Raw genomic sequence first — 26625 nt, 5'->3', positions numbered from 1 at the left:
CACTGCCTTGCTTACACAGATACAGCAAATTAAATGTTTTAACTCATCCTATAATAAAAAAAAAGTAGCTACTGTCTACTTATCTCTACTCGTGCAGCAGAATGATCTATGAATCTGCTTATATTAAACTACAAAGTGAGGATGAATAATAGCAGAGATACTGTAGACCTGGATAACACAACATGTAATCTTATTCTTACATGTGCTTGTCATGATGGCTCGGAGTAATAATAACCATTTCATTTGTAGCCCATTTGCTGCTGACTAATCACAAAGCCTTGTCTTTGCAGGTTCCGTGGTCAAATTGAGTGGGATAAGGTGATCTAGTTATCTGTCATCCTTTTTTCCTAATTCTTGCATCATTACACTCTAATGGGATGATACAGGCGATACCTCGTGGGCATTATCAAGTCATTTGCGTATCAACTGTAGCTCTGGAAGAGGGCGAATGCTTCATTTGTCAAACCTTACCATGCAGATGTCAGGATGCTGGCTCCGTAACGAGAAAGGCAGCTCCCTAATTGGTAATCAACACTCATTAAACACTAGTACTCTTTTATTGTGATTTGTCCTGACAGTGTAGCCACAATGCAGCCACAGTGCTTTATATAAGTGATGTTCCAGTCACTGCTACAGTAAACAGGGACATATTCCAGATGCTGTCAGCCATGATTTTAGCTGTAACTCAATTTAGTACATTAAATACATTACACAAAAAAATCATCACAAAAGAATTAAGATAATTGCTCTAAATTAGCCAGCAGTCATTGTTAGGCGTATTTTAAGTTATATAATGTTACGTAATGGTTGATTCATTCAACAAGATGTAGCTTCAAAGACAACCTTAATGTTTAGATTAAATGTTCTTTCTAAAAATGGGCTATCATTTTTACATATTTCATGATATGACACTACATGGAGTCATACATGTTATACACAACTTACTCATTTGAAGCAATACCTATTTTTGAGTGATGATGAAAAGAACCATGAATGGAAAACAGTAACTTCCCATTCTCAGCAATTAGACCTTTTGATACGGTGTCCAAAATTACACAAATCTGATATTTACTACAAGTGGAAATTTGACTCAGGAAATAATTCAAGTAGGTTGGAGTTGCAATTCCCTTCAAAAATATAAGTAAAATATTTATTATAAACTTAACAACTGAAACATGTTCACCTGTACAAATAAGAATATTCGTCAACAACATCAACAAACCACACATAGTATATAGTACATGTAATATTCAAGTATTGTTGGTAGCCATTTCTGGTCAGCATACAACACTCTGACAACCACAGGGGGAAATGTCTTCAGCTGTGCATTATCAGCACATTTCTGCAACTTTGAGAGACTCTGCCTGTGCTCACCCAGAGACATCCGTTGCTCTGTGTGTATCACATCCACATCTGCAAAGGGTAACGCACGTTTGTTTGATCTTAGAGAAAGTGCAAGGAAAACCCAGGGTTTTTGAGTCAGCAATTATTGTTGATTGGGCTAGAAGTGCTTCATCTCAGACCTTACCAACAAACCAACTAGCCCTACTTCAGTGCCAAGACCTCAACCACTGTTTGAGTGGAAACAGAATAGAGTTTGTTGCCAAAGTTGATCTTAATGCATTATTTGCTCTCTGTGCCTATAATAGGTTGACATCCACCACATTCCTCTAGTTCTTTTTGCAACCAATTAATTGTAGGGCTCCAACTAACGATCATTTTTGTTATCGATGAATCTCCAGATTATTTTCAAGATTAATCGTCCAGTCTGAAGAATGTCAGAAAACATTGAAAAATGTCCATCCCAGTTTTTCAAAGTCCAAGATGTTACATTTAAATATTTTGTTTTGTCAGTCCAAAATGCAAAGACATTCAGTTTAATATAATACCAAAGAGAAAATCTTTGAAAACAGCATTTTCTGCATGACAAATCACAATTAATCCATTATCAAAATACAGTATTTGGTGAAGATTTTCAGTTGATCAACTAACAGATACATAAACTAAATGCCGCAGCTCTAATTGATTTTGTTTCTATCTGTCATTGGTCTATGCCAAATGTCTAATTCCTTTATAATTTAGATATTTGTTTCTTTCAAATTCACTCAATTTTGATTGAGTCCAAACATTTAACTATGTTCATTATATTGTGTTATTCATGTGTATAAATAATAAACATTAATTCATCATAGTCAATTTTTTGATGAGGTTGTATGAAATCATTGAACAGGAAAATAACTCACTAATTTCAGATTGACTTATTATAAGTAAAGGCTTTTTTTATATGGTGACTGTAAATTATAAAATCTCTGGACTTAGTTCATCCTTTTGAAACTCTTTATAGTCACAACACATCAATCAGCAAAGCAGTGATGCTAGTAATTAGGTCATGTTACCAAAATCTATGTACTAATAAGAATCATAATGTGCATTTTAACAACATAACAGTTTTAACAAAACTAACAAGAGTTCTAGGTTGTGACCCATCCGTCGCAAAATACTGCTCTTGGCTTTACGCCAGTCTACAAGAGCGCTGAGTCATGAACCTCCTCATACCATAAAATATACTGTAGTCCTTCTTTACCTCATTCTGTTGTCATTTAATTTCTGTAACAACACATTTTGCTGTTGCTTTTTTCTTACCTTTCATTACCTTTTCTTACATACAATAAAAAAGTCTTCTTCATCCACACTCATTCCTGCCCTAGGCCTACCTCAAACCGTATTCAGTTAAGTTTGCAAATATTCAAGCTCCATTCATTGCATCATCCATATATCTGGCAGAAACACATTTCTTGGCAACCTAGCCTCAAGCTCTTTTTGCTAATGCCTGGTCCTTCTTCAGAGCCCAGCATTAAAAGCTAACTGTGATGCTGTGTTTCACAGCTCATTTGAAGTGAGCATGTCTCTGTGGTCATGAGACTGTAGACACATCAAGCTCTATACCCCAGAACTAATGTGGAGCAGCTGTCAGATTCTCTGCACAACAAACATCCCGCTTTTGACTCAGTTGGCCAGTTCCACTCTATAGAAAACACACACCTCTGAGAGCAACAGTGTGCTGCTGAAGATTTGACACTATGGAGCATCATTCAAAAAGTCTCTGCCCTCTTTTTCCACAAGAGAAAGATGGCTACTTCATTGTTATTGTAACTACAGTATATAGTCGGCTGCACTGCACATAACACCTGAAGATGCTGAACTATTCCAATTAAAGTAATTGGGACAATAAATGTACGTCAACATAGATCATTAATTTGAAAACATCCTCATTATAATCAATATATGTTAAATAGCCAACAAACAGGTGTTTTGTCTTGTGTTGGAATGATTTTAGGATATTGATGTGTTGAAAATGATAAAAAAGAAAACATGTATATATAGTTACATTTATCATAGTTACATTCATCATCCATCCATTCATCCATCCTCAACCGTTCATCATTCATCATCCTCAACGGGGTCGCAGGGGGGAGGCTGGAGCCGATCCCAGCTGACATCGGGCTTGAGTCGGGTCGGTTAAATTCATCAATCTCTATATTTACATTTGGTGAAAACAATCCGACAAGAGTATCGCAGGTATTGCAGCACTGGAGCATTTAGAACTATTGGCTCTCCTGCTTTAAAAGCTGGATACATCACTGTAGCCAATGTCTATTGACCTTGACTGACACATACAGTACACAGATCCCCCCCAACCCTCTACTCCCACCCACATACAAGCGCAAACACCAAGCGCACATTCACACACACACACACACACACACACACACACACACACACACACACACACACAGAGTATACAGTTTTACCGTCAAATTAAGTAAAAGTAGAATGTTTGACTACGCTGTGTTGTATTTGTAAAGCAATGCACTAAACATTTTTTGTTAATAATACATAGAAATTCATTAAAATTAAATCAATCATTAAATGCTCAAATGAATGGTTTTCCCCTGCAACTAAACCATTGGTTTCTTTCAGTAATACGTTCGAAGATTGCTCAATGAAGGACCTTTTTCATTATGCTTGTTAAAGATATAACCGATTGTCCACTGTCGCTGTACTTGCAAAGTCAAAACTCAGTTTAGTTTTACATGCTTGTGTTTAAGTGTTACTGTATATTTGAACCCGCAACCAAAATGTTAAGGAAATATTTGTATTTTTTTTGTCTTTCAGAGAGATGTTCCTTTTCGGAGGGAAGGCCACTGGATTTAAAAGTATTAGTGAGTCTCTACATGGACTGTGATTGAGAGAGAGGATTCCACTGTCAAGCACAGGCTGATTGTGCTTGGCTCACCACCGCTGTGTTTTTGTCGACTTCTCCTTTCACTAGATGATAAAAACAGTCCACAGTATTGCCATCCATGGTTTCTGCCCTACTAAATACTATATCATCCTACATTAGAAAGATTTGCAAAGGAATGTTTACAAAGAAATTGGCAAACCCAATTAAGAAGAAAGAGAGAAGCGAAAATAAAGAGCCCAAATTGACCACTGATTTGAAAGCACACAATCTAACTCTCTCTACCACACTGAAGACTACAGTTAAAAAGATTTCCAAATGCTCTTCGACACGTAACATATCGCTTGAAGACAGCGACGGAAAGAACGACTGCTCATCCCTATCACCCACTTTCAGTTATCGTGTAGCTATAGCAAATGGACTCCCGAAAAATTCTCTTGTTTTGAATAATAATGAAAGTATCTTTCCAGAGGTTATTTCGATTGATAGTAGTTACTCTGACTCCTTGAGTGAGACAAAACCTGTCAGGAGACTGGATGAGCATAAATCACACACTATGCCAGTAAGACGAAACAGGAAGAGCCTCATCAGTTTGGCTCCCTCTGATGGCAGCTCTGAGGGTGAACGAGTGGAACGCTCCAGTCTACACACACTTAGGTTGGGTGCTCTACGTAAATTAAGAAAATGGAAAAAGAGTCAGGAATGTGTCTCCTCAGACTCCGAGGTGAGCAACTGGAGGAAAACCTTAGGCATTCGGAGCAAGTCCTTGGACCGCGCTGGACGGCAGCAAAAGAGCTCAACCTTGGAGCCTGGCTCCTCCTCCACGGGTTGCATCAGTCAGACACAGGATGTTATGGAGATGATCTTTAAGGAGCTTCAGGGGATCAGCCAGATAGAGACAGAACTGTCTGAGCTACGAGGCCATGTTAATGCCCTAAAAAGCTCTATTGATGAGATCTCCAGCAGTGTTGAAGTAGTTCAGAGTGAGATTGAGCAACTTCGCTCAGGATTTGTCCAGTCTAGAAGGGAAACTCGTGATATCCATGACTACATAAAACAAATTAGCCACCAGGCCAATAATTCAACCTTGCGGTTCCTCAATGTTCCTGAGGAAAGGCCAGAGAAAACAGAGAGTCTCATATATAAAATACTAAAAGACAAAATGGGTTTCATTGATGCCGTTAAAACAATTAAAATTGAGCTTGCTCATAGGTTAGGGCAACAAAGAGAATGTTCTAATGCCAAACCCCGCCCTATTATTGTTATTTTTGCAACAACCCAAGAGAGAGATATAGTCTTGAAAAAGTGCTATAAACTTAAAGGAACAGGCATTACAGTCTCTACTGATAGCTTAAGTCATGATGGAAAGGAGAGAAAAGACAAAACAATGTCTTCCTCACAAACCTATGAAAGCATGGATATAAAGGTCTCAGGAAAGGATAAAGTAGTGGAGAGTGATGACTGGGACTCGATGGACAGTGATAAAGAATTAGAAGAATTAAGCAGAAATAAATATGCAATGGTGGTTTCAAAACCTGCTCACAAGAGCAAATCAGAGAAGAGGCGATCCCATGACCCTAGTCGGTCAGGAGAGGAAGCAGGCTACTCAGGTGCTGTTCACTATGCGGATGACTCTGACTATGACCCAGATAAGCATGCAAAGGCTTACTACTCTGATTTGACACCTGTTTGGCTTTCCCAGAGTGACTATTCCACTCCTAAACTCAGCCGCTCTGAGTCTGACTGCTCAAAACTTTGCCAGTCATACTCAGAAGACTTTTCAGAAAGTCAGTACTTTACACGTGCTAATGGCTGCTCCCTGCTGTCCTCCTCAGATCAGGAACTGTGGCAGAGAAAACAAGAAGACATGGCCTCTTCTTGGTATGCTAGCGACAGTCACCAACTCAGCCATGAGAATCAAACATATGAACACAATGAGGTTGAGACTACAGAAACAATTGACAGTGGGGTAAGCAATGGACTTGTCTGCATGTCTGGAGACAGAAGTCACTACAGTGGCTCCCAGCTCTCTCTGCAAGGTGACCTATCACCCTGGAAAGACTGGCATCATCTGGAGCAGGGTGCTGACTCTGGGTTGGATGCCTCTATAGAGGTTAGCAGTCCCTTTGACCCATCAACCATCCCTGGTTTTCCAGAAAACATCACTAAATGTCAAGAGGTTGATTTACAATTTGAAGGAGATGAGGAATTCATGATGCTTGACAGAGAAGCTTCTCTACCCCCAATAACCACACACATTATTCCTCCCGTCCTAGAACGGGAGTTTGTCAACAAGACATCTGCCCGGCAGTCTAAGGAGGGAAATAGGATGATCACAAAAGAAAACATGAAAATATTGCCTAAAGATACCCCTAAAGCTGCTGCTAAAGTTACACATAAACAAACTAAATTGGCTCCTAAAGAAGAAACCATCAAAATATTGTCAAAGGAAAGCCAAAAGGTATCTGCTAAGATTTCCTCCAAAGTGACTTCTAAAGCAGCTTCTAAAGAGTCATCTAAAGAGATTCAGAAATCAGCAGCTAAAGAATCCTCTCAAGCAGTCCCTAAAGACAGTCCTAAAGTCTCAACTAAAGATGCCACAAAGCACCCTGTTAAAGAAGTATCTAAAGTGACGTCTAAGAATACTTACAGTGAGGCAACTAAAACCCCTCCAAAGGTGACCCCAAAAGATAGCCCAACAATGACTCCAAAAGAAAGTCCAAAAGAGTCACCTAAAGAGAGCCCTAAAATAACACCAATTGAGAGTCCTGTTTCAACCCCTAAAGAGTCCCCGAAAGAATCTCCTAAAGAGTCACCTAAGGTTATTGCTAAAAATCCCCCACAAGTTGCATCTAAAGAAGGTCTGAAAGTTGTTGCTAAAGAGGTTACCAAAGAAGCTGCAAAACCACCCCCAAATGAGTTCCCAAAAGAGACGCCCAAAGCAGCATCTAAAGAGACTGGTAAAGTACCCACTAAAGAAGTTTCTAACATTCCACTTAAAGAAACCCCAAAGGTAGCCCCAAAAGAGACCCCTAAAGCCACCCCAACAGAAGTCAGTAAAGTAGTACCTAAAGTAGCCTCTAAAGATGCCCCAAAGGAAATACCTAAAGTAGTTCCTAAAGATAAATTCCCTGAACTGGATGTCAATCATAGCTTTCACCAGACCCAGAATAAGACTTCATCTATGTACCGCAGTCAGAGTGAGATTCGAACAGAAAAGGTTGAAGAGGTTCCCAAGTCTTGGAGTAGTAGGCTCAGCATAGATCTCAGTGAGAAGTCCTTTGGTTTTGGCTTTGGCTCTACACTGCAGAGGGCTAAGTCAGCTCTGGAGGTTGTTTGGAAGTCTGGCTCTCAGACTCCCACCCCTGTTCCTCCTGAGGAACCCACCAACTCATCATTTATGGGCCGTTTCCGCACCCTGTCCACGTCTGGCCCAAATAACTCTGGTACTACATTAGACTCTGATGCCTACACAGAACCTGTCTTCAACAAAGCAGAGGAAGAGAAAGCAGGTGTAGAGGTGGAAGCTGGGGAACAACCAGTGGACAATGAGACCCACTATGTAGAAGTGATGGAGCAGGTACTAGCCAACTTGGAGAACAGAACTAATGCTGATGAAACAGATGAGATAGATGAGCCTGTGCAGGAGTGTGAGACTTCTCAGGACTATGATGTATCTGATGACATTGAGGCCTCTCAAGACAAGGATGCCTGTCAGGATTTTGAGGCCTCTCAAGATTATGAAGCCACAGAGGACTTTGAGGCAAGTAAAGAGGCATGTGTTCTAGAGTATGATTGCAGTTTGGATGAAGAGTACAGTGAAGAATATGAAACCCAACTCACAGAGGACACAGCTGAATATGACGCTATGGTGGAGTATGTTGACGTAGAAGAACCGGATGACAATGATGTGACAGAGGAGATGGAAGAGGGTGAGGAGGAGTTAGAGGAGGTAGAGGAGATAATAGAGGAGGCCACAGAGGTGTCTGAAAAAGTGGAGCAACAACAAGAGGATGAAAACAAAAATGTTCCAGAGGAAAAGCCCACAGAGGCCCCACCCAAGAAACGTGTTCGACCCACTTTCAAGGAGGCTGCACTGAGGGCCTACAGGAAACAGATGGCTGAACTGGAGCAGCAGATCCTGGCAGGGGGTATGACTCTTCACTCTTTATTTACATTGGCAGTACACTAATACAACTGTAAGAGTATCAGTAAATACTTTTTTGAAAACCCTTGGTTTTGTTGGTGCACAACAGATCGGTAAGAGAAAAAAAAAAACAACTAGCAAATACGGGCATCCGGAAAAAGGCAACATGAATTGACAATGTCATGCATTGCACTAACTCAAGCAAGTCTCAGATGTTGGAAGGTCCTTGAAAACTTTCATGTTTCTCCGAGTTGAATTCATACCATACTGAAATTAATATTAACCAAAGGCTGTCTACAAGGAGGGAAATTTAATCCAAAAAGTTAAAGTATGATTTAGAAAATTATGGGAAGTAATACAGATTTAGCATTTTTTAATGCTAATACATAAAAAAACATTGGTATCCTTGGTAATCCTTAACATCCATTTGGTCCTCTGTGTTGCTAGTGGAAGTCTGAATCATAGTGAAAACATTTCAATTATTGTGATGGAGATGTCAAGTTGTAGACTTAAAACTTGGTGGTTTAATATTGTTGGATTTATCAGAACCGCAGACTTTAATCAACTTGAAGGATGACTCTTTGAACAGTTAATTTATTTTGAGTTGAAAAAATGAAGCGAGGACTCTCTTTGAAGGTGGATGACAGTGTTACTGGTGGTATTGACTTTGTATTTGTATTCCCATGGCATAGTACTACATTCTGTTGTACTGCACTGTGGCTCAAGGGATCACAATATCACACGTTTTCTGGAGGTTGATCATTTATCATCAAAACTGAATAGACCTTAAATGCTACACTAGGGCTGATATCCAAAACACCATAAATTCTTCACAGGGAATAAAAACATGACGACAGTCTGCTAGGTGTCATTGCTTTGGTACTGGCAGACAGTTAAAGTGTTATTTCACCCCCAGGGTCAGAGCCGTTTAGGGAGGCAGAAGGGGGGCAAGGGGGGGGGGGGGGTTGCCCACCTCAGATTAGAGGGCTATAACATTTTCAAATCTAATGACAGAGAAGTCCCAACCTGTTGGCTCTCTCAATCTCAGCATTGTACTTGCAGGGTAAGGGCTGATTTGAAACTGTAGGTGGCATGTTGAGCAATTTTCAACCCATGAAACGCAGGTTTTTTATAAATTTCGTGAGAATTGTCAATATTTACATTAATATTCATGTGTTTTATCACAGTACAGTCATACAATTGAGTTTATAGGTAAAGTACAAGTTTAAGTGTGCTGTACATCTTTAAAGGAAGTCTGAAAAGGAAGTCTTTACATAATAACTTACCACTGAGAATGTTCTGCATATCACTGATAAACATTGGCACTATGGTGTTTTAAAGAACATATATTTTGTTCTCTATATGTAGCAGAACATTATGCCAATGCTCTCATTTATCTTCTTGTATCACAAAGCCTCATTGCAATTGAAGCCTTGAATCAAAAAGCTATATAGCTGATGGGCCAAGGATTTAAAATCAATGTAGGCCTATACATAGTTAAGATTGATTCACTGAAGAAAAATAGTATTTCAACTGGAATGAAAAAAGAGACAGGGGAATTTCCACTCTTACTTAAAATGAAAAAGCTCTTGACCTACATATGCAACTGCAACTGTGTCACTCATGGTGAGGTAGGTACTGTAGTTCAGGGAATACAGGCTACAGCTGAACACTGTGACAGATGTTTGCACAACCGTCTTAGGGCACACTCACATTGTCCATCCGTACGTGCCCACACACGTTTCACGGGTAAAGTCTAGTTCGTTTGACCAGTGTGCGTGCAACCGCACCGCGCCTAGGAGAGGTACGCTTGCCGGTTACGGTCCGTTTGGGAGAGGTGGGCTTTTGTAAAGCATGTTTGCACATGCACAAGCATGAGCGTGCGCACGTGTTCTGACGTCATTGTATGTGCGCCTGTTCAGTAATAGAAAAAAGGACGGACCATGCGTGGACATTTAAAACAATGGCGACGAAAGGTTCATGTTGGTGTGATGCGGAGGTGGAGTGTTTACTGCAGATTTGGTCGAATGAAAATATTCAAAAACATTTGGACAAGAAGCACAAAAACTCTGAGGTCTATGGAAAGATTTGTAAACAAAGCGACGCATCACGATGACGTCAATCAATGTGTGTGACGTGTTACGGTGTGATGACGTATAGGCAGGCAAGAAGCATTCGCCGAGACCCAGGTAGTGTGAGTACAAACGGGCCTGGGAGGGGGCAAATACCCTAAAACATGGGGGACGGTACGGATGGACAGTGTAAGTGCGCCCTTAGTGGCCAAATTCACCAAACATCCTGCAGAGTATACATTAAGTACTGTTATTTATTGAGAGAGCTTGCTCTTTGTCAAATGGTTGTATGTGAGCATGTCTACCAATTATTTAGGATCCACAAGCTACAACTCATATGACATATTAGTATGACTACATTACCTACTAATTACATTAGTAGGTAATGTGGAAATGACAGAACAGTATACATTATTACCATTGACTCCAAACTGCAACATGTCAGTGCTCTCTTGTGGCTAATTTATGTAATCGTGACATAAAACTAAATCACCTCAGACATGCCTATATCTTTGGCTGCATTGTCTATTTATTGACTGTAATTGTCCATTTTTATTATTGTACATTGCTTTTGGTGGACTACTAGGCAAGAAGATTTAAGACTCGATCCGACTGCCTGACTCATTGACTGTCATTGACTCACGTGTCATTGTTGACTTGTGCATGTGCAAGGGGAGGCATGCTGTAGACTCACTGTCTGATTGCTGTTGACTCTTTTATTAATCTTTAAGTCCCCCTCCACTCAAAAAAGTGTTTTTCGTCTGTTTCTGTCCTCTAAAATGTCTGACACTGACTATAGTGACTTATATCTGAGCATATTTTGTCACTAGAGAGGTGTTTTCTCATTCCTCTCCTGAAGGAGGAAATGTCTGTGCACTTCTCTGCAAGATGAGATTCAAGTGATTCTGGGCAAGCTTTATCAGGTACGTCACTAATCCATAAACAAAGTGCTCGGGTTCAGGACGGCAAAACTATAACTTAGTTGCATATTGGTAACGTTAGCTCCATGGGCAGGTAGCTCCGGCATTGTGCCCCTCCATAAGTCTAAGATGCGCTCAAGAGGGTTTGCTGCCCCTACGCCTCATATCTGAAGCCGGCTTGGACATGAATGCCTATGACTGATTCTCTCTGATGTGTTTAGTCATTTTGACGAGTCGTTTGCGCTTCTGTTAAAACTCTGGCCTCCTCTGAAACCTGCAGTAGAAACTACAAGAAGTTACCGGAGAGTCTCAAACTAGCGGGGCACGCAAAGGCACAAGCAGCGGATGGCGGGGCGAGGCCAGATGCAGATTTCTTCAATACTGAAACAGTAAATGTGCCTTCAGCTCAATTTCTGATTTTTTTTTTACTTTCTATGTAGGAAATCCATGTTAAAGAAAATATAAATCACATTAGAGTAGTTTTAAAATACTGAAACTATAAGTTAGTTAGCGGCCTTGTAATAGCATTATACTGTATATTGTTCTATAGAGTTTCTCGGTTAGTTTAGTAAGCCATTGATAGCCAACATTCAGAGCACGTTCGTAATTTGGTTATTAACAGCAGTCTCTTTCCGTTTCTTGAATTTGTCCGATGATTTTGGTGTCGGTCCTTACTGACACAAGTCCCAGAATCTTGTCATCTCTTCAGACATTTTGGTTGCCGTCTTTATGTAGGTCATCCTTATTTTTCTCCATCTTGTTTTGCTTCACTGTAAGTCGACGCATGGTATAAACGTCATCAAGACACCCCCTTAAACTCTGAGAGTATACTAGAGAATGAGCAGCTGTGTTCACACATGAGCCCACTCTGAGATTACACAGTCTTTGTACTAAGGAGGTGGCAGGGTAATCTCTGTTTAAAGTCCGGTCCGACTGAATCGGATATTTATGTTCACACATAAGCTACAGCCCTGCTGGTTAACGTCTAGGTAACTTTAAGTTTGCAATGCATGTGTGAAAGGGGCAATTTTTAAATTGAAATTGAAATTTTGAGTGAGACAGGAGGAGATGAGGTGAAGGAATGTGAGGCAGGAGTAACAATAAACAACTTTTCTTACTGATCCTACACACACTATGATCTACCTGGCTTTCTTAAAAATAATTTTCCAAGTTTATACTTATACTAGTTGATGACTATCATTGACTATTATTTTCTGTCCAGTTTTGTGCAATCCTTGAATGTTCCAGCCAACTACCTTTACACATCTCTTTCACTTGCTCAGATGTAATGGAGACACATGTAGTATGCATTTATTTGAAATATATATATTCTCACTATACTCCCCCCTCATTAGCTTTATGCCTTCGTCTCATAAACTGCAGCTGATGTGTGCTCATCATGCTCGTGCTCTGAAGCATGCTGGCTGGTCTGTGTGGGAGCTGTGTCGGGAGTCTCAGCAGTACTGCCACTTCTGCCAGGCCTGTCTTCAACTGGCTACAGCAGCGTCTGTATTCAGATGCTAATTCACACTCCCAAGGGCATTCTGTAACCAGGTCAGCCTTGCTTAGAATATTTATAGAGGTCTGCTGCTAGTGAAGTTTACAGTTTGCTCTTGGGGGAGCAAAGGAGGTAGACCCTCTTTATGCTTAGTGCACCACTTCTTGAGAGTGTGATATAAAAAATGCAGATAAAGTGAATGAATAATCTCTGTCTTTGTTTTAGAGAAATTACATTAAATATCACTGTTTTCATTGAAATGTTATTAACAGCGAAAGCCTGCTCTCCACAGTTTAGTCTCACAATTTGGAGAAGATGCACTACATGCTGGCATTAAAAAACACCGTACTCTCTCTCTGATTGCAATGTGGCCAAATCATCCCCATTATCATCTTCCTTTTTACTTTTTCCCATAAAATTGCACTAGAATCATTTCATAATAACAATAGTTTTGCCATTACTTGTATAATTTACATTTCAGTTTTATAAACAAAACAAGCTTATCTCTGATTAGATAAGGACCAATAGCCCATTTTACCCCAATGCTCTATTCCTAGTTCACGCCTACAGGAATTCTATTTTTGTACTCAAACTGAACTAAATAGATGCTTTGACATCAGCCTGCCACAGCCTTAAACATTTAGTCATAGCTGAAAAAAACATGAGCTGATGGGAACAGTGAGTGCCTACTATAGTTGATGCATTTTCTTCGTCGGAAATGGTCTGGTCATGTGGTATTGTTTGAGTCATCAGATGGACAAGCAGTGAACAAATTGGTAGCACAGGCACCCGGGATGTTCACATCTCACTCTGAGCCACCACATTTCATTACATCAAAGCCTGGAGGGCTGCAACCTCTCACTGCACACATTTCCCCTTTTTCCTCTGTTTTATCACAAATCTTTTACCTGTTATCCAGTAATTTGTGAGATTATTAATGATGCAGCTTTAGATATATGAGAATATCAAATGTTTTTGTATTACATCCATCTATATATTTTCTTTCAATCCACCTTGAGTGAAACACAAAGACAATATCCTGGTTTTGCTATCATCTAGTAATAGCAGGTATAGGCCTATCTGGTAGTAAGCTGCATAGCCTACATGTTCTACCTAACAACCACTATAAAAGAGGTGCAAGCGATGAATACTAGGGCTGTCTTTGATTAAAGAAATTCTTAGTCAACTAACACAGATTCCATTCTGTTGACTAATCGATGAGTTGATTTAATCGACAGGTCTGTAAAACTGAGTTTCTCCCAAAAGAATTACACAAAAGCACCATTTTACATCTTGTGTTTACCAGATATGAGCTCATAAGTTTTTTGAAAAAGGTTGACTAATCAACTCATAATGAATACACACAATTACACATATCTTATATTTAGGTGTGATGAATGGTATGAAAATCCAGTCCTCATATAATGTACTTATTTGTATATTCATTTAACTAGTTTTAATTTATGTATGTATAGGTAATATATATTAGCCAAAACTAGTTTTTCAGTATTTCAGTAGACATGTCACATTTATCAATATTTTGGTGAAATAAGATACTTATTATTTTTTGTCATTGTAAATAAGAATTCATGATGAAATACACAAAAATATCATTCACTCTCATTCATCTTCAACCGTTTTTCTCTATCGGGATCACGGGGGGCTGGAGCAGATCCCAGCTGACATCGGGCGTGAGGCGGGGTACACATTGGACAGGAAGCCAGTCTATCGGATCAAAAATATCAAAGAAACAAAATAATTATTATTATTATTATGAAAGCAGTGCTTTTGAAAATGCCTTCAATTGCCTTTACGATCTGGCACCCGTATTGGCAGTGTGATTGCCAACAGTCACACATATTCACCATACACTTAACAAGTTAAGATGCAGACTGTATCAGACGTTTTTGCAGGTGGGCTTGTTTGCTGTCTGGTGTTACCTGGAGTTGGGTGGGGAGTTTGGGCAAAGACATTTTTTCATCTCGGCTCATTCAATTTAGTCACGTACCGAAACATGCGAGCTACCGCAACATGTTAGAAGAGGCTTCTGCTGGAACCTCCGGTAACTCCAAAATTGTCTTTTTAACATGTTGTCTTCCTTGTAGGCTGTTGCGTTGTCCTGGTATCACCTGGGCTAAGCTATAGCTGTTAATAGTTAATGTGCAAGCTTGGCTAAGGTGTGTTAGTCAGGCTCGACTGAGCTAAGCTGAGTAACGTTAATGAAGTAATGTAACGTTACTGTTGAATGGCTAATAGACCTTCACAGGTAGCGTAAGATAAATTGAGAATAAAATAAAAACACAGGTGTAACTAATCACATTAATGATGGCTGTGTTCCCAGGTGAAATGATTTCAGCCATAACATTGCTAATTTTCTGTATACAGAGTAATTTATTAAATCATTATTACATCTAAAGCAACATGAATTTTAACATGAAAATCTGTAACTCGGTAGCACATTAGATATGAAGACTGGTCATAAATATGAAAGTGGCACCTTGTTAACTCTGTTTACCTGAATGTTTTTTGATAGTTTGTTGATAGATAGCTAATACTGTAATATCATTTCTTGCATTATAGAAACTCTTTTATCATGCCTTTAGAAATGTTGGCATATCATGTTTAATGTCAGTAATGAAGTAACTGGAATTGGTTTTCTCCAGTGAGACTTGAAACTGGGTGTAAGAGTTGCCACCAGCAGGCTGTTCTGCTCCATTGCTCTCTATTTGTTTTGTCCTTAGTGCGCATGCGTTAAAGTTGCATGCTGCCTGTTACTGCTCCGATTTAAATAATTTCCTCCAGGGGATTATTAAAGTATTTCTGATTCTGATTCTGTCAGGCCCGGGCAGGAATGAGGACTCAGATGCGGAGGTTCGCAGATCAAAGATGACTTTTATTCTTGATGTCAAGAACGTGGCACAGAGCCAAAAAGGCCACAAACAAAAGAAACATCTCTGCACAGGAGGAACAAACAAATATCGATGAATAAAGAACAAAGTACAAAATAAAGTCGCTCCATCCAGGAGGAAAAAAACAAAACGCAAAGTTAACAAATTAAACTCTAACCTAAGTCGCTCCGTACAAGAGGAAAAAACAATGGAGAGAAAAGCAATCAAAAATGTTAAACTTCCTATGAGCAACAGGGAATACAAACACCTGAGCGTGGATACAAAGAACAAAGTGAGGGAAAATTAATATTGCTTTCCTAATGAAAAAAGCAGCCTGACAATAGCCAAATCTGTATTTATTCATGCCACTTCAAGGACTCTTTTAAGAGCAAAGCCCAAAATGTTGGATTTTCGGCAAAGCTAATACTGAAAGATAGGACTTTTCCATCTATAACGGGCCGTGTCGATGACTCAGAAGCTGTAAGTAACATTATAGATGCTGAAACTTAATTTGCACATGAACTTATGAATACATCAGTGCACCCAGCAGTCAGATATATAGCTTTATTTCAACCATCGGATCACACTGCTGCGGGAACATGTCCGGCTGTGTAGTGTTTGGTTTTAAAGCCTTTATTTGTGATTTTTGACTCGATTTTAGAAAATGCTGTTTATTTCCTTACAGTCTCCAGCTAACGTCAAGTAGCGGCATGCTAATGCCAGACAAAGCTGTTATATTGGTTGCTTGTGTGTTTCATTTCTCCTGAATTTCAGATCACGATCCTGTCGGAACAACTACAGCTGTGTAGTGTTTAGTGCAGCAGCCATGAGCAGTATTAGAAAAGTGTTTTAGAGTGTTTTAAAGAGTTTTAACATTAAAGCACATGACCATGTTCTAGTAGAAGCACAAAATTCAAGTATGAACATGAAAACGAGTATAATATATCCCCTTTAAGTGAATCTATATATTTTCTTTGTGTACAAACTGTATGGTTTCAAGCCCATACTGAAATGACCATAGGCTTTGGGATGTAGGCAGTAAAATGCTGCCCAATTCTTCCACAATATACAATGCTTTAAGGTCAAGGTAATGCAACATTGATGAAGGCAAGGTTGCCAGAATATTTGGGGAATAAAGCACTGTATGTTGGAGAAGAGTTGTGCATTTTTTAAATTTTGATGGGACTTGTGCTGAATTACTCTGACCTGCACGTCATTTTACTGTACAGTATGTTTGTGCTCAAAGTTAAAAACAACAAAATCAATATATGACCATAGATGTTATCTTAGTAATAGTTATTAAATGTCAAATGTATTTAATACTCACTACCACACAACTGGTGAAGGCTTTTGGGCTTTAGCTTTTGGCAGCATAGCAGACGACCATGTGTCTAACTTAAGGGATTTGTTCATGCCCATATACTCCTGTAGTCTTTCTAACATTAGTACTTGAGCTTTGAACTTCAAAGTATGGCTAGAGGTTTTGAGTTGCTGTCACAGGTCCTGTTCTTCTTTATCATTGGGATTTCTTATGTTTTTCATGAGCTCCTTGGAAATATCCTCACACACTCACAGTGTTTGGCTTTGATGATGACATACTTTGTTATTGTGCTGAATGCTGAAACACATTTGTAAAAGCAAGGGTCTTGTGGAAATCAGTCGTTCCTGATTCAGGGGTTTCTTGATTTAAGGATGATTTTTGTTACTGATGTAGGGGACTTTCTACTTATTGTGTGTGCATATAGACATACACAAGTATGTGTACATTACTGCACCTGAATGTGTCCACATGAGAAAACATGCTCCTGTGGGTGTTGGAGCATGGGTCAGTCCTGCTTATACTATCAGCCATGTGCAGGCTTTTCTGCTCTGGTGAGCTCTGATCTATGTACGGTGTGACCATGTGTGTCGGCACTGAAATGCAGGATTTATTGCTACAGTTGATACTTGTTGAAACATGTTGCCCATAGTACACACGTAGAGGTTTTCCCACCAATCAATTACATATTTGTTCCACAGATTTAAGGCACCTATGGAATGAGGTCTATGCCTAGTCTATAGCCTATAGCCCATCTTTGCCGTCTGGCTTTATCTAGTGCCACTGTAGACTTGCCGTAGGAGAAGATGGCTCTATGTTGTATAGCCATGCTGAAAGTAGCTTAGCAGATCACTGCCCATGGTACCCACTTGCAGATTAGCTCCTCTTCAAGTGCTATGCTTCTATGTGTACGGCTTTTAATGTTACCTCACCCAGTAACAACATATTCACAAAAATATAGTGTCTCTACAAATATAAACATTTTCAAGAATAATAACCTAACTATTTACATTTGTAATGTTTTTAAATTACCAGTGCCTTTATGAGGATCATCATCATGAAAAGATGTGAATTTGATTTAATTTTTATTAGGAATTTAAAGGCACCACAACTCAAATGAGTATCATGACACAATAATCCCAGAGGATAGCACCTCAAGCATTACTAAAAGCACTTATTTCCCCAAGTGGTCCTAAATGGAAACCACAAACACAACAAATTTAAACAAGCAAATCGATGGGAACAAACACATTAAACAACAGTCTTTGTTTAATATGGAGGGGTGGGTTGTTCCGTAAGGTGACCCCAGTATAGAAAAAGATAACTTCTTGCTATTTTACCTTCAACACAAGGAACAATGCATGACATAATGCCTGCTTTTATGTTGTAATTGTAGAGTTGGCTTCCAACCATGTGGATTTGACATTTCGTGGGCCATTTTGTGAATTATATCAACACCAACATATCGTTAAGTTTAAACACATAATGTTGAATGCTAACAGTACTACAACCTACTCTAGGTAATAGCAGCCACCAAATGTGCTGTATTCTCAATCACCGCACAGGCTTAGAGTAATTGCTATATTAATGGTCATCACTTAACATTTTCATGATCAAAATAGAATAGATACTGGCAAAATCAAACAAAAAAGCAAATTAACATTGCCTTACGCTGTTTTAGTGATGCTATAACTGCACGTCAACAGCAGTGTATCATGTTGTTTTATTCACAGCAGCAATTTGAGCTTTCTTTTGTGAACAGCTGTTTTCTGTTTGTAGCACATTAGATCATGATAATGCTGCCGTTTATCACACATGGATCAATAGCACAGTAATTACACCTCTGCAGGCTTCTTTCTTTAAAGGACTTGCCACCCTAGAGTTTGACTTGTCTCTAAAATGGCAATATGATACCAACTGCTTATGATTACCTAATGTCCCATGTCTCCATAGCTATGATTGTTAACTCCTAATGTTATCAATCGAAGGCATATTTTTTTAATTTGTGCTGCATTGATTTACAATATTCTATATGTAAAGGGCTCCATAGTTTCCATCAGTGGCAACTGCTTTTTAACAGACAGTATAAAAAATAGGAAAAGCATACAGCAAAATGTCTCCCCAATATGAATATTTTTTGAAATATCCATTGCATTAGTGACATTTAAATATTGCTGCTCCGGTCCAAACCAGACAACGCTGCACATGCATTGGTGCAGTTACTTGCATGCACACAGACATTTGTTGTAGAGACAATGATTAAGCAAATGAAGTTGTTTGACTGTGGGGTGAAAAATGTGACCGGTCTAACATAGCATAACAAATTACATACTAAACGACTGTGCAAATAAATTCAACTGGAAAAAAACCGAGATGAACCTAAACAAAAAACAAAAAGGTAATATGTGTGGCTCTTTGATGGTACGGTAATTTTCATTATTAGGCTGACGTATAACTGCATTGTATCTAAATTACTCAAAATATGAGGTGGCAACCATATTTTCAGTTTCGGCATCCAAAAGCTGATACTTGGTAACCAGCCCTGATGCAAAGAATAATTATCACATTTCAACCTGTAGCTGAAAAACTTTTTTTAAGCCTTATCTACTGGTTCTACTTTACATGGTATTCCTCTGTTTATAGCTATTCTGCCTGAGGTGACTGTTGACTCTGTCTCCATTTCTGCATGAATTGCTTGGCAAAACAGAATTGTGTCATCAGGCGGTAATTGTAGATTAGTGTCCTAACTAAGTGTGTGTATTTTCCAGTGAGCTGCTATTTCCTAACTCTCCACCTTTCTGTCATTTTCTCCTTTCAGACAGCAGTGCTTTGGATACACAGGTTTTGAGTCCTTGTTTATCATCAACCATGTGGACACTTGTGATTTCCTAGCACGTGCATGTCTTTGTGTATATGTGTTTGTCTTGTGCTTCATGGTATGTGGTATGATGATGCATCTCCTATAATTAGTTTTGAAATAATACATCTACCTTAGTCGATCTGTGAGAGTGTGTTTTTTTGTTTTTCTGTCGATAAATTGAAGTAATATCTGTATGAAAGAGAAAGCAGCATGTGCCTTTGCACATTCTTGTTATCCTTTTATTCCTTTTCAGAAAATGATTTGTGCTTGAAACTGGACATTTTGGGCAGTGAAGAGAGAGCATTACACAATAGGCCATTCTGGCCTGAAGCACCAAGAGCGGCAAAACTCTCAGTCTTGAGCTCACAAATTATATTGATGTGGAATAATTTGGTCGTTTGCCTGTGGTGCTTCCCTCCCTTCTTCCTGTGCTATACTCCTCTCCTATCACTTATCCTATCCTGAATTGACCTCCAAATGTACTGTATTTTCCTAAATACATTCAGTTATACTTTGTATATTTCTTTCGTCTTGATTTCATTGCTGTTTGCTCTGTATTTATTTTTGTGTACCTACCTTGTATCTCTAGTTTTACATGGTGTGTTTCTTCTCTATGCAGCCCCGTAGTCTTTTGGACCCCAAAGTGCTCGGCTTGCAGACTGGAGGGTGCGTGGTGGCTTACTTTCTGATCTGATCGGTTCACAATTACAAAAATCTTATCTGCTGTACTGATTTGTACCCCTGTGCTGAGGCATATGTAGCAGAAATAAGGGAGACATGCTGATTCTCTGGCATGCAGCCCCAATTAAAGGGTTGGAAGACACAAGTCCTGACACTTAAGCCTACTGTGAAATTACTGTTTTCACATTTACATTATGTTTTGCGGGGGGAATATTATAAATATAGCGTACACTACTGCTACAGCTATAGCTTCTGTCTACTTCTCCAAACTGACGGCGTGCAAATAGTCATTTATTTTAGGCAATACAGTGACTATGGATAAGTCCTCATAAAGTACAACCCCACTTCCAAGAAATCCGAACTATCGCTTAAAGGTGTCATGCTCCTTTTTTTGTGACATACCTCAGAGAGAAGTTGAATATACAAGATAACTGACGCCTTCACAACAGATGATAAAAGGGTGCCTTGTGTTGTTATGAGACGCTGAGGGTGAGGGGCCTGACAAATTTGTGGTTGGCACCTACCCCAGCTCATGCCATGACAATACGGCCATCTGTGGCATGCACTGTGCATACAGTTAAGAAGCATCGAGAGCCAGGTACCCTAGGGTAAGGCAGGGGCCTGCGCAGCTCGTCACGTTATGTATCTTTAGGTTCTTACCACTGATGTTGCTGAAAGGGCTGACAGAAAAGCTTTAGGAGCTTTATCTTTGTGGAGGCATTGGGGCCTTGATGTCACGTTGAGGTCATTAGAGAGGCTTTGAGTGACAGGAAAGGTGATGCCACTGAGAGCCTCACGGGGAAAGGAGCAAGACTGGTGGGAAAGCAACTAGGGAGCCGGGGAGTGTGTTCAAGAGTAGGAGGATGTAGAGAGCAAGAGAACTGGAGCTGAAGTGTTGTAGAGACTGAGAAAAACTCATCTTTAAGTGGCCATTTTTGAGGTGTGGAGACAAATAGTTTTGTCTTCAGTATTCATAAAATCTTATATACATCCAGTATTAGGTATAATGTGTATAAGTAACTACCTTATAAACATTTAGATTACATGGAAGAGAGGGAGTCCACAGGAACAGCAAAGGGTGAGAGGGATTACATGAAGCTCCACTGTTGGTGGATGGCACCATGCGAAGTAAAGAGGAAGGGGTGAGACAGGTTAGGTTGGAGGCATGATCCATGGTGTTTCCCGGCTGTGTAAATCAAGGCCCCCCTTTCAGCGTAGTAATGTCTTCCCCAGCATGACATTATTATGATATTAATACACTTTAAATCTGTCTGCTTCTTCAGGGCTGGCAGTATTCTTTATGGTATTGACAGCATGCCAGATTTACGCCGCAAGAGGACAGTGCCTCTTGTCCGAGATCTGGTGAGTCATCTGCCTCAACAAGGTTATGTGTGATTTATGTCAAATCTATCTGAGTGACCCCCATTATATACCACACTGGCGGAATCCTGCTCTGTGTGAGTATGGACCCCTGCTGAAGACAGTAATAACTTTACTGGGAAGCTGATAAAATGTTATAGTGTTTTAGAGTGACATTGTTTGTTTGTTATCCTAGGACTAGCCTAGGACTAATTATAATCATGTTATTGTTTTACCTGAAGTCTCTGCAACAGTAATGGTTATTAACTAAATCTGGATTTTTGATTTTTAATTACAAGTTTGTTAAACATGGACAGAATTGCATGTGGTGATTAAAAATACTCTCCCCACATATGGAGACCTGCTATGTAGTTTCAAAAATGAGGTGATTGGTGATAAAAGCAGCCACTTAAACGGACTATTTAGTGAGCGCTGCCTTGTGGGATTGTTAAATGTAACCTTAGCCATAACTCTATGGCTTGAATAATTAGCCTGAAGAGGGTGTTTAAGATATTGCAACACAATGATGCTCCCCCATTTGTTTTTATTGCAACATAATGTGTCATAACATATCCCACAGAGAGGCCTGTTACAGTACAGTCCACTTTAGCACTGTGCCACATGGTTAGTCTATCTGAGAGACAACACGCTGTCGTGATGCCAATTGTATTCATGTCTGTTTATAACTGTTTGTCCATTATGTGCTGCACAGTGTGCGTCTTGTGTATGTTTGTTTCTCATCTTCATATATTTTAGTCCAGAGGATGGAAAAAATGATCAGAGCTCTTGAATTAAGCTGATTAAAAAACACCTGTAATAATACTTAAACATTCTACTCTTTAAAGATTTCAATTTTCTTGTGAAATAATATGATTATGCAGCTTGTTGTCATACACGTAGATGCTGATGAATGTTTATATCACAGTGGACAACATGAGTTGATGCTGTATTTGTCCATATCTCTCATGAAATTAATAACCAACAATATCTTGGTAAGTATGGGTTGTCGTTTTTAAATTATAATTTTTTTTGGATTTTGCGTGTATATTTGCCATTCCTACATAGACCCATAACAGCTATGGGTGATATTTTTCAGTGAGTTGTCAGATTTCAGCCTCGCCGATGCTGCTCGGCCATTTTTCTTCTTCTTTTGTGTTGCTCGGCAGGTGTGAAAAAAAAATGCATTTAACTTGAAATGTTGACAACTCAACCCAAAAATATATCCGAGAGACTTCATTGACTTCTGATTTAACTGTGTGAGGCTTTTAAATCATGTAAAAGTGACACTGAGCAAGCCTTTTACACGTGGGATGAAGTCAGTAGTCAGCAAAATAATGCCTCTCCTTTGTCAATGTCCCCCATTTGCTGTGTGATTGCTTCCGGGCACCAGCAGCGTTTGATTGGAACAGACAGTACGGTTACCCCACATCATGGTGGGAAGCAAAAACATAAAAAAACAAAAAACAAACAAAAAAGAGTGTAAAAAATCAATTCAAAACGCATTGAACGTTATATTGTCGCTGAATAGATAACATCTGGACACAGGGTCATATTGTATTGCCCGTAGCAACCTCAGCAGTGCTGGTGCATGTTGATAAACTTACATCAACACTCACAGTTCATGTAGAGGTCACGTTCCCTCCTACATTCTCCATGGCTTCCATGGATCTTTACCATAGCTGGGCTGTACAGACAAGAGGGTCGTGGTAAAGACTGATCCAATATTGTCAGCTGTCCATGTCTGCATTCCTCTGTTACGTAACTTTCTCTAGTATGGGGTAAATGTTTATCAATCTCTGGTTACTCAAACTCAGTGGATATTAATATAACAGCTAATTTACATACGTGTATTTGTGTGCGTCTGTGCGTGTGTGTTACTTGTCTGTGTTTATGTGGGCGTGTACTGTTTAATGTAAGAGTAAGTTTTGACTGTCTGAGCAGATGCGTTTGTGTTTCTTAAGTGTGTGTGTATGTGTGTTTATGTAAGTGTGTATGTGTGTGCGTATGTGTGAGTCTATTGTGCAGTACAGCTAGCTTCACTCATATGTGAGTGTGTGCGTATCTTGTGTTTTTATGTTTGTGTCAAACTAATGCACAGAGCAGACAGCAGAAAATAATGATCAAAGCTTCATCCAACAGAGAACAGAATATAAATGCCAAGCATGACTGCAGTTTAGTAACTTCCAGTGCATGAGTGGACAAAGAATCATGCAACGGCTGTATAGTCTATTGATGAATAGCTGAATCAAGAGCTCAGTGCCCTAACCAGCAGTCCTGCATGGCAGTTGAGACACCTATGCGCTCAGTATGGATTATAAATAAAATTCTTCTGCTGTTTGTGCTTTAAGCATTTATGCTCCCACTTCTTGTCTAATTACGTTTCTTTCATTCTCTGTTCACGGCCTCCTGGAAATAATAGGCTTTGGTAAGCTGACTTTCTGCCTGTACTTGTGCACAAACTAAGAGATTAACGCTTCATCTGTAGACACCTCCATTAGTCTTTGTTATGATATATTGATTTGCTATCATTTAGTTAATTTCTCTGTCCAAATTTTATTATATATTTATATTAAACTAATTTCTATTTAGGGCTTTTCTACCTTTCACAAAACATTGTTTCACACGCTGTTTTACTCTATATAAGTGTGTGTTCTACATGCCACTGTGTGTAAATCTACTGAGATATTGTATAAAAGCTGCCGATAGGTAAAATGGTTCAGTAGATTTATCTCTTTTCATTATCTCTCTTTTCCTCTTCTTCTCTCAGACCCTCACTGCTCGAAAGGCAGGCATCTCGTTCGCTCTGGTGAACCGGTCAACCCTGAATAATGAGGACCTGGTGAGTACTAACATGTCTGCATGGAAAGTCCTTGTTTATTGTGGAGTCTTCGTGAGAAATGAAGGCTTCTGCCTAGACTTGGAATGCTGGAGCCATGTTCTCATTATTTTTTAGGGCAGTGTTTTGAAAGAAGGTTGCTGGAACTCTGACAAACCTTTTATAACCGTGCTGTTTGCTGCAACCATTGTACTTCAGGGCGCAGGATCCCCTTGCCAGGAACACAGGGTTCCAAAGTGAAAATGAGATGGAAGGCATTATATACTAGCGTTTCTTTCTTTGGTTGTATACAGCATGCCATCATCTGTCTGTTAGCCTTTCTCTGTCTATAACTCTGTGGCCAGCTGCTCACTTATGCTCCTTCTGTCAGATTATTTGAATGAGTTTAGAAATTAAGAGATAGCCTTATCATTTTATTTAGACAAAGCCCTACGATGAATAATAGAAGGAGCTATGGAGAAAAGACAGAATGTCTCCGTCGATGCTGTGAGACACTTTTGTGTTGACCTCCAAAGCTCTCTCTGCATTAATTGATTGCACTTCTTCTGTCCCAGAGGGAAAGATGGCATTATAGGATGCAAAGAGAAGGAGAAAGCAGTTTCTCAGCAAGACAAACAAGCAGACAATTTCATATGCACTGATGTGCAACAAGGGGCTGCCTAAGCCTACGGGATTACTGGATTCAAATATGCTCTGTACATCATGCACAAATATTCAATCTTTTCAAACATAAGACGTGGCTCTAAATTTGTGCACACTGATTTGTGTACATGTTTGTATCACTTATCTATTTCACTCACTTGGTCCTCATGGTCCACATGCCCCGTTGCCCTACATTGGCAGGGAATTGATTGCATACTAATAGCTGTGGGTTTCATGAAAGGGGCTTTAGGGATGAACAACTCAAGTCCCAGATGAAGGAGCAATGACGTGATAGATGCACTGTGTTAATTGGTGTAGGGAGGGAGCTGATTCTTGGGCAAATTTGGAGACCACAGTGAGGACTTGGACTTAAGGGATAGATGTTCAATATTCTGATTCAGAGAAAACAAGGAAGAGTTTAATATTTGGTAGCTGAGGGAAGCTGCGATTTGTGCAAAACTGCAGATTGTGCAGTCTTGCTAAGTAGGACGAGCAGATGTCAGAGTTTTATCTGCTGTATTAAGTCCAGGAGAGTGCTCTCCTGTGAGGACTGCGAGAGTACTCAGTAAGCGACCATATGTTGTGTAGGGACGTTAGGGGGAGAGAGGAAAAAGGAAGGGGAAAAGGGGTGAGAAAAGGAAGGGACATAAGAAGAGAATGAGAGAAGATCAGAGCTAAGAGTGACTTCTCATCATGACCCCTGGCCCTGATTTGTCACTGATCAGGCAGCCATGTTGAACAGTCTACCCCCTACTCCCTGGAGAGATGTTTGAACCTGTTTAGAGTGCTTACATCTTCCATCCGTCAACAAAATGCATTCTAATTTGATTCAAATATCTGACTCTGTCATTGCTGACATATAGAAATATCTCATTCTCTTTCTGCCTCATGTTTCCCATGTATCTGCTTTATAGAGCAGAAAGGAACATTATGTGTGGGACGACCAACGGACTGTGTGTCTGCTCAATGTTCTGAGCTGCATGTGATCCAGGATCCAAGCACCAGAGCCTTTTAACAGTGACTGTCAACATAAACTGGGGCTGTGTTAACCTGCAATATCTGACATGGGTCAAGAGGTATCTGAAAATAAGATGTGATGCGTTGCTTTAAGTTGGTCCAGATATCGCTACGCAGATTGTTAGCAGCAAAATAAACCACATT

The 26625-nt window shown here is 39.6% G+C and overlaps 1 protein-coding gene across 1 annotated transcript in view; it reads left to right on the top strand.

Moving 5' to 3' along the window:
* Positions 1–4364: 4364 nt before the first annotated feature.
* unc13c (unc-13 homolog C (C. elegans)) overlaps positions 4365–26625 on the top strand; it is a gene marked incomplete at both ends in the record, with an annotated part of 98156 nt that continues 75895 nt past the window's right edge. The window contains 5 exons of the mRNA XM_083916659.1: positions 4365–8394; positions 19905–19927; positions 20566–20612; positions 21911–21989; positions 24754–24825. Of these exons, the coding sequence (XP_083772785.1) occupies positions 4365–8394; positions 19905–19927; positions 20566–20612; positions 21911–21989; positions 24754–24825 (4251 nt within the window). The remainder of the gene's footprint in view (positions 8395–19904; positions 19928–20565; positions 20613–21910; positions 21990–24753; positions 24826–26625) is intronic.

The sequence above is a fragment of the Echiichthys vipera genome (genome assembly GCF_963691815.1).
Source record: "Echiichthys vipera genome assembly, chromosome: 1".
NCBI classification, from domain to species: Eukaryota; Metazoa; Chordata; class Actinopteri; order Perciformes; family Trachinidae; genus Echiichthys; species Echiichthys vipera.
Note: the sequence above shows the minus strand (reverse complement) of the source record. Positions and strands in the feature narration are given on the sequence as shown.